General features: G+C 46.9%; 1 protein-coding gene across 1 annotated transcript; it reads right to left on the reverse strand.

Moving 5' to 3' along the window:
* Positions 1-3,300: 3,300 nt before the first annotated feature.
* Positions 3,301-9,364, reverse strand: LOC119954457 (cytosolic 5'-nucleotidase 3-like). Its single transcript, XM_038779677.1, has 7 exons — positions 9,293-9,364; positions 8,404-8,450; positions 7,727-7,812; positions 6,279-6,368; positions 5,637-5,799; positions 4,651-4,851; positions 3,301-3,518 (listed from the first exon to the last, which is right to left on the reverse strand). The coding sequence occupies exons 1-7, from the start codon at positions 9,342-9,344 to the stop codon at positions 3,381-3,383; spliced, it is 777 nt and encodes a 258-aa protein (XP_038635605.1). The 5' UTR covers positions 9,345-9,364; the 3' UTR covers positions 3,301-3,380.
* Between the last annotated feature and the right edge of the window lie 252 nt (positions 9,365-9,616).

The raw sequence follows: 9,616 nt of genomic DNA on the forward strand, positions 1-9,616 counted from the left end.
GACTTTCTTTTAATTTTGCGTCATTGAGATGGTTATAGTCTCAGGAAATTAACAGCTGTTGCTGGCATTTATTACCCATCCCTGGTTGCCCTGAGTGGCAGCAAATGATGGGCCTTCGATATCAATCACTTTTACGTATCGGTGCAGATCACTTAAGGATGGGCAAGTTCCCTTTTCCAAAAGGATACGAATAGCTATGTTTATAATACTGACCGACTTCCAGGGTGAGCTTGTGTTTTATGGAAAACTAGTTCAATAACAACCTGTATTCTTCCTGGGATTGCTGAACGTGCGATGTAATCAGATGAGGCTCTCGAGATCTGCCAGCAACCATAATCCAGTAGGATTGAATTCTTTCAGAGGTTACTTTACCAGGAGGGATTAAAATGGCAATAACCAAAACAATTCTTTGTAGCACTCATCAAGTTCACACATTTCCATCACCAACATACAACAGTGATGGGCAACCCAGGTTAGCGTGGGTTACATGAGGCCCTCCTACATCTCAGTGGGCTGCAAGATTGACATCAGTCTTATTTACTCACCATGACCACAGTTGTAACATTTAATTCATGCCGAATATTTCCTAAATTATGGAAATCAACTTGAAATGGTAATTGCAAAAGAAATATTTGCACCTTGGACAGTGAGGGAGTGCACGGCTCTCAGTCAATGTTGTGAGCAATCAGCACGCACCTCACTTCACCCCCCTTTGCTTTAGGCGCAAATCAATTCAGCCACACCAACAGGAACAATCTAACAATGTGGTAAACTTGCGTGTGGGCAACAGTCAACAAAATGTCTCCTGGGCCACATAGCCACTAAAGACTTTGGTTCTTTTATGTTGCAAATATTTTATTTAAAATCAGAACTTTGAAACCGTGACAGGAGTGTAAGGGAGCCAGCAAGTTAAACGCCCTACAGTTGTACCCACGAAGACACGGGGAGAACGTGCAGACTCCGCACAGACAGCGACCCAAGCCGGTAATCGAACCTGGGACCCTGGAGTTATGAAGCAATTGTGCTAACCACTATGCTACCATGCTGCCCACGAGGGTGGAGGTGTGGGCTTAAGTAGGATGCTCTTTCCAAGGGCCGGTGCAGACTCAATGGGCTGAATGGCCTCCTTCTTACTATAAATTCTATGATAACACAATTCACAATTTACCTACACAAAGAAACAGAATAATCAAGAAAGTAGATTTTCTTAAAATAAATTTAGAGTATCCAATTCTTTTTTTTCCAATTTAATTGGCAATTTAGGGTGGTCAATCCACCTCCCCTGCACATCTTTGGGTTGTACGGAAGAGACCCATGCTGACATGGGGATAATGTGCAAACTCCACACAGACAGTGACCCGGGGCTGGGATCGAATCTTAGGCTAAGTTTGACATTAAAAACTCTAAAACCTCCACTCTTGTTTTAAATACGACACTGGATTACGAACAGGGCGAGTCCAGTTGTTCTGACCCTGCTCAGCACAAGGTGCCTTGTTTGTGCATCACAGACCACATAAATCAAACCCCAGATTTATGCAGGAGGCAGCCGCGCAACGGAGAGCTCCCGTTCGGGAATGGCATTGTCGGGGCTTTAAGCCCACTCCCAGGCTCCATGGACGCAGAAAAAGCAGGCAGAAGGCACGTAGAAGCCACACAGGAGGCACAGCAGAAGAGGATGTCCAGGATCAGCAAGAAGACGACCATTAAAAAGACAGCTGAGGGTCTGTAGGGGAGCGGAGAGGTCACCACGGGGTCACCTAGGAAAATGGAGGCTGGAGCACCAGGAGAGGCCGTATTGCCTACGGCTGAAGAAATAACCAAGGTGATAGCTGCAGAATTCGAAAGGCAGTTTACAACACACTTGGAGACAATGAGGAAGGAGATGAGGGAGGTTTTCAGTGTGCTGGTGGAGGAGGCGATTTCCCCGGTGACGACGGCGGTGACGAGCGCAGTGGCGGAGGTGTGGGCGCAAGGGGAGGTGCTGAAGGAAGTGGAGGAGACATTATTGCAGCACGGTGATCAACTTACCTCGATGGGGAAGGAGATGCGGAAGGTGATGGAGATTAACAAGGATCTGCGAGGGAAAAGGGAAGACCTGGAAAACAGACCCAAGCAACAGAATTTGAGGATTGTGGGGCTGCCCGAAGGAGTTGAAGGGCCGAGGCCGACTGAGTATTTTGCCGCTATGCTGGCTAAACTATTGGCGGAGGGGGAGGATCCCTCCCGATATGAGCTGGATCGGGCTCATCGGTCGTGGAGGCCTGTACCAAAGGCGAGTGAGCCGCCAAGGGTAGTGACTCTGTGCTTCCGAAAGTGCAGTGTGAAGGAGAAGGTCCTGTCCTGGGCCAAGCAGAAGCGGGTGGTGCAGTGGGCTGGATCTGGTATACGTGTATGCCAGGACTTTACGATGGAGCTGGCGAGGAGGTGGGCTGCTTTCAACCGGGTGAAGAGGGCACTGTACATTAGCAAGGTGCAGTGCGGCATTGTATATCCAGCGAAGCCGAGGGCGACTTACAAGCTCAAGGACTTTTATTTTGGAACAGAGGAAGCAGCGGAGGAGTTTGCGAAGGCTGGACTGTGGCAGAACTGAGAAATTGAGAATTGGCCATGTGCCGTTGTAACCTGAGGACTGTATTTTCTTCCTTTTTGTTTCACTGCGTGCGGGTGTATGGGCTAAAGGAGCCAATGTTGTATACACTTGGACATGGGAAGTGGGGGAACTTGCACTCGAAGTGAGGGCTCTTTGGGGTGTAGGTGGATATGCGGGGTGTGTGTGCTAAAAGGGGATTTCTGGGCTTTCCTGGGGCCAAGTAAGGGGAAAGGGACGGGAGTGAGGTGGGGGTGGGGCTGCGGCCATCGGAGCCTGGCAGAACAGGGTCCGAGGGGCCTAGCCGGGGTGGAAAGTTGGGGGGAAGGAACCGAGGCTGGGGGGAGGAGTTTTACAAGAGGCAGTGGATGGGAGGAGTTGGGGGGGGGGGGGGGGGGGGGGGTTTACAACTCTTGGGTATCACGTACGGTACTCTTTGAGAGGTTGGACGGCATTGAGTGTGGGGTGGGGGGGTGGGGGGTGGACTCTATGGTGACCATGGGCTGTCCCAAACTCCTTTTTTCTTTTTTTCCTTTCTTTTTTGTTTCCACCGTGGGAGGGTTTGTTTTATTGGATGCATATCTTGACAGGTGGGCCGTTGTTTGGGGTGGTGGGTGGATGGGATCGTTGTTATTGTTAAGGGGATTGATTTTGTATTTGTTACCGTTTACTGTCTGTGGGTGGAGTGTAAATTTTGGAGGAAAATGTGAAAATGGAGAATAAAAACATTTTATAAAAAAAACCCCCAGATTTCTCTCCCAAGTCTGAGCCAGCATTGATATTTTCAGGATGCCTAATTGTCCTCACAGTAATTTGGCAATGGAACAGGATCAAGAACATACTGCAGGATTCCATTGGCTACATCCAAGGTTTCGTCACTCACAAGGACAATGTCATATGAGGCCAGGTATTTGTCTAGGAGTTGATCGACCTGCAGGAGAAACAGACACAGAAAGGTGTGAGATTAATAGGAGAATCTACAATGAATTGTCTTCAGTGGATAAACATCTTCACACTGGTACTGAGCCCTGCAGGTCAGCAATACCAGCTCTGTGCTGAATTAACTGATTGCAGCAACACCAAGCCTTAACCTGGCTTCGGTGACCAGAACAAAGAACAATACAGCACATCAACAGGCCCTTCGGCCCTCCAAGACTGTACCAGTCATGATACCGACCTTTGCCAAAACCCTCAACACTTCCTTGTGCCGTATCCCTCTACCCTGGGGTCACAGATGAAAAGAAGTCCACATTCTAACTCTTGATGCATGCAGAGTTAGCACTTGAATTTGGGTGACAAAGGATTGGATGTTGACAGCAATGCCTATCCTAGTCAAATATATGTCCTGTCTGGCACATGAGGAATAGCATCTTGGGCAAGTCACCGCATCCATTTATGTAACTGTACCCCATCATGGCTCAAAAAACAATCTGCTAACTGATTGAGGTTTTAGGATTTTTAAAGGAGTTTAGAGGTTAAATAGACCTTTCTGGCTAGAACAAGGGGCTATAACCTTAAAATCACAGTTATTCAGGACAGAAGAAATGCTTCAGGCACAGGATAGATGATGCGAGGAGCTCACTCCCATTTGAAAGAAACATTCAATTCTCGCTTAATTAATAATTTTAAATCTGAATGATTTTTTTGCTAGCTAATGGCAATGAGGGATGTTGATTTTAGATAGGTAAAGAGGAGTTTAGCAATACCCAATTTTTTTTTTCCAATTAAGGGGCAATTTAGCGTGGCCAGTCCACCTACCCTGCACATCTTTGTGTTGTGGGGGTGAAACACACGCAAACACGGGGAAAATGTGCAAACTCCACACAGACAGTGACCCAGAGCCAGGATTGAACCTGGGTCCTTGGTGCCATGAGGCAGCAGTGCTAACCACTGTGCCACAGTGCTGCCTGGAGCTTAACAATGATATTGAACGCTGCAACGTTCCTAATCTTCTGTCAGTGTTAACCACCTGTGATTCTGGGATGGCAAATAATTTTGACTGAACCCCCTGGCAAGGGGCAAAGTCAGGAGTGTACTTTGCTCTCTCACACATCTCCCCTCACCTTGTCATTCAGAAACCCAATCTTCAGGGTGTTCTCCTGATTCTGCACCCCATCAGCCATGCTGAGATCTCCGAGTGAGTCTCCCAGGAGAATAATGTTGCTGTATTCCCCCAGCTGCTGGAAGTGTTCTGTATTCCGCAGGGCACCTTCACGCTTATTGTAAACATGGATCATTTCACCTTTAAATCCTTTCAGAAGACCCTGAGTGGGGAAAGAAACAAACACATGATAAACGTGTAACAAGAAAGTTTCACTGCCTGCCTTTGCAGTTCAGCCCTAGTCTAAAACTGCACTTGTGTTTGTCTCCAAGACTTGCATTTGTATAGCATCTTTCACAATCTCAGGACACCTCAGAATGTAGTACTTTTGAAGTGCAGTCAGTACTGAAAAGTACAAAACATGGCAACCAAATATGCACACAGCAAGATCCCACTCAATGTATCCAGTTATGGAATATTGAGACATCTGGCATTTCCTTGGCCTGGGAAGCAGTTCTGCTACATGTTGAATTTATATTTTTACACACAAACCAATAGAACAAGGACCCAATGTTTCGTTCACAGAAGCCATCCCCACCAAAAGGAGAAAGATAAAGCTAGTTGGAGTGCGGGTGTTTAAGTTTCTAACATTGACTATTAGCCTTTACACTAGGTTCCAGCTATAAGGAATTTTTAATGTGCCCCTCCCTCAGTGGCAGGAATTGCACCCCCCCCCCCCCCCCCCCCCACCCCCCGATTGGCAGTTACCATCTCCCTTGCTTGGTAATGAATCCTGACTCTTCCATATTCCAACTGCGGACACAGACAACTCAACAATGTCATCGTCCATACTCACTGTAAACATCCATGGGGAGATTCCTAAATTCCCATCTCGAACCAGCCCCAGAAATAATTCACCGGACCATCGGACCTATTCCCTGCCCCCCCCCCGAAAGCCCCGCCCTAACATAGGAGGCCACCCCCCCCAAATCTCAGTCAATCACTCACATGCTCATCGAAGTCCATGAAATTTGACACCACAGTAACGTTTCGGTGATAGACGCCAATCTGTCGGATTATTTCCTCCAAAATGTCACCAACACCAGCCGAGAATATGAAGACAGGAACATTGTATTGGTGAAGTCTATCAAAGAAAATGTTGTATCCATCCCTTCGAGAGAAAACAGTACATCACACACTAGGGTGCTTGCTAAATGAAGAGCAAAATTAATTCAATGGAGTACAACAGCTGAATTAAATGGAGGATGGAAGAAAGCTGACCACCTTGCATTGATATAGTGTCTTTCATAGTCTACAGATGTCCCAGAGCACATTACTAGCAATGGGGTACCTTTAGAAGTGTAGTCATTGTTATAGTGTAGGACACATGGCAGTTAATTTATGCACAGTAAGCTGCCATAAATGGCAATGTGATAATGATCAGATCATTTGATTTGGCAATGTTGATGGAGGGATAAATATTGACCAGGGTACCAGGAAGAAATCTGCTCTTTTTCAAAAAATGCCATGGAATCTTTTGCGTTCACCCATGGAGATAGATGGGGTCTCAGTTTATTGTCTGACCCAAAATGATTCAGAGTGCTGCCAACTTGGAGCTAAAATACAGAACACACAATGGATGACGCCTACCTCAGCTGAGCATCCGATTCCCTCACGGTTTTGGCCAGCTTGCTCTTTTCGATCCTTTGACTGACAAGCTGCTCATGGACCTTTGTCCACCTGTAGAGAGAACACAGATCATGTGATCAGTCAAGGGTCAGAATTTTATCGTTTCCAATTACCCCATGCTTGCAACAACACTCGGGAGGCTTGACACCAGGTGTTTTAATCACCATCGTCAAGATTGCCATTCCACCAACACGCACAGTGACAGCACTGGTATCATCTATAAGATGCACTGCAGCAACTCATCAAGGTTCCTTTGACTGCACCTTCCAAATTGTGATCTCCACCATCTAGAAAGACGAGGACAGCAGACGCATGGTGACACCAGCACTTGCAAGCTCCCCTCCAAGTCACTCAACATCCTGACGTGGGAAATATATTTCCGTTCCCTCACTGTCACTGGGTCAAAATCCTGGAACTCCCTCGCTAACAGCACAGTGGGTGTACCTACACCACATGGACTGCAGCGGTTCAAGAAGGCAGCTCCCCACCACCGTTTCAAGGGGCAATTAGGGGATGGGTAATATTAATGCCGACCAGGTACACGTAACCCAGAATGAATTTGAAGAAAAACGTATCTAAATTGTGTTAAAAAGAATGACTAAATAAAAAAAGAAAATCGCAGGATTTCTGCAGATTTATTTAAACTCCTGCTCTACAAGATCCAAACTGTCAACTGTGCATCGCATCAACCTCAAAGCGGGATTGGGGGGGGAAGGATCATAAATAATTCCCCCTCCGCCCCCGAGCTCGTGGACAATGAAGGTGTTCAGGGTTCAACAGAGCAGTTGGGGTCCAAGGTCTTGGACACCAATCGGCAGTGACTATTGTGTTGTCGTCTCTTTCTAACCCAGAGGTGCCGAGGCCAAATGTCACCCACCCCACTCCCTCACCTGTTCCTCCTGAGCATGCTCTACCCATCACTGAGAGTATCCGCTGCATCCTGAACCCAATACCATTCTGCTCTATGTGGCTGGATGGAGTTAGAACAGGGGTGGGCAAACTTTTCCGTGCAAGGGCCACATTCAGAAATTCACAATTCACAAAGGGCCGCATAGTATATTAAGTAAAATAATTACTTCACCCGGTTATGATTCTGGGCGCCTCATATAGAACATAGAACAGTACAGCACAGAACAGGCCCTTCGGCCCTCGACGTTGTGCCGAGCAATGATCACCCTACTCAAGTCAACGTATCCACCCTATACCAGTAAGTAACCCAACAGCCGCCGCCCCCCCCCCCCCCCCCCCCCCCCCAATTAAAAAATTTTTTTTTTAAAATTTTTTTTTAATGACTTGGTGGGCCACAGAAATACCTTTGGCGGGCCGCATGCGGCCCACGGGCCGCAGTTTGCCCACCCCTGAGTTAGAATAAAAGTACAAGCAAGCAAACTCTGAGGATCATGACCCACCACTCAATCATCCGGGGAAACTTCTCTTCGATGCTGCGAGAGGGGTCGATCTCAATCGGATAATAAGTTTTGAAAAGGTCCTCCAGCTGTAATGAGAGAGAGAGAATTATTATTGTAATAATGCGTAGTTTTTCCTGTTTAATTGCTGCTGTAACCTCCATAGTCCCCCGGGGTGGAAACGGACGAGGAGCGGGCTACGGTCTCATGTTGGATTCCACACTTAGCTGCTCGTACACATGCCTGAGACTGAGAGTGGGTAAACTTTGGTAACATTCCCAGGAGGTGAAAGGTCGATCTGACTGTAGTGTTTAAAATAATGAAGAGTTGTCAGAGAGAAAAGGGAACAATTCTTTCTCCAGGATGAGGAATCCAGTATGTTAGGATACCGGAGCAGACGCCAACATTTGTTAGGACACCAGGTGAGAACCCCAAACCCTATTTTTTTATTTGTAAAACTCTGAGGAAAGGATATTTCACTCCGCAAGTGACAGCAGTTAGGTGGGATATTCTGGGCCCACAACACTGCCCCATACTCAGAGCAATCTACCATGTGAAAAAATGGATTCAGTGAGTTGATATGATCATGACAATTCCCACATCTTAGAAGTTCCCTTATAATTCCAAATTATGGAGAGAGCTATGTTCATATATATCTGTAAAGTGGAAACACCTCATACCTTTAACCTGCATTCTTCACTAATCAAATTGCTGTCTTGAATAATGTCTGCAAAAATCCAAAATATATAAATAGTATTATAACCAGATTGCTTTTGCTTCACATTAAACAATTTAGTTCACTTACACTGTTCCTTTTGCAGATTCCATCATACTTTCGAGAACATCATATGCTCACTGAGGCGATATCAATGTTGGGAGCGGAAGCTTGTCAGAATCAAACACTCCCAGGACAGGTACAGCACGGGGTTAGATACAGAGTAAAGCTCCCTCTACACTGTCCCCATCAAACACTCCCAGGACAGGTACAGCACGGGGTTAGATACAGAGTAAAGCTCCCTCTACACCGTGCCCATCAAACACTCCCATGACAGGTACAGCACAGGGTTAGATACAGAGTAAAGCTCCCTCTACACTGTCCCCATCAAACACTCCCATGACAGGTACAGCACAGGGTTAGATACAGAGTAAAGCTCCCTCTACACCGTGCCCATCAAACACTCCCAGGACAGATACAGCACGGGGTTAGATACAGAGTAAAGCTCCCTCTACACCGTGCCCATCAAACACTCCCAGGACAGATACAGCACAGGGTTAGATACAGAGTAAAGCTCCCTCTACACTGTCCCCATCAAACACTCCCAGGACAGGTACAGCACGGTGTTAGATACAGAGTAAAGCGCCCTCTACACTGTCCCCATCAAACACTCCCAGGACAGGTATAGCACGGGGTTAGATACAGAGTAAAGCTCCCTCTACACTGTCCCCATCAAACACTCCCAGGACAGGTATAGCACGGGGTTAGATACAGAGTAAAGCTCTCTCTACACTGTCCCCATCAAACACTCCCAGGACAGGTACAGCACCGTGACGGGGGCTGACAATACTCACTGTGACAGGTCGGGCTTCTTTTGCCTTTGTTGGCAAAACGAGTTAAAGTCATATCGAAATCTGTGATAACCTGGAATCGAAAAAGTGACCCATCAGCAGAGCAGACTTCACAAGCACCTCACCTTCCAAAACTCCTTAAAACGCCGAAAAACACAGAGCTGGAACCCCGCAGACAATTCAGCATCTGCCTTTCATACAGAGTTGATGTTCTGTGGCTCATCACAACCACATTTCATCCCACTGGGACAGAGAAACCATTCATCATTGAGGGCACAGAAGGGGCCTTTCAGTCACTTGAGTCCTTGTAAGCTGCCCATGGAGAAA

The sequence above is a fragment of the Scyliorhinus canicula genome, chromosome 19, assembly GCF_902713615.1.
Source record: "Scyliorhinus canicula chromosome 19, sScyCan1.1, whole genome shotgun sequence".
Lineage (NCBI taxonomy): Eukaryota > Metazoa > Chordata > Chondrichthyes > Carcharhiniformes > Scyliorhinidae > Scyliorhinus > Scyliorhinus canicula.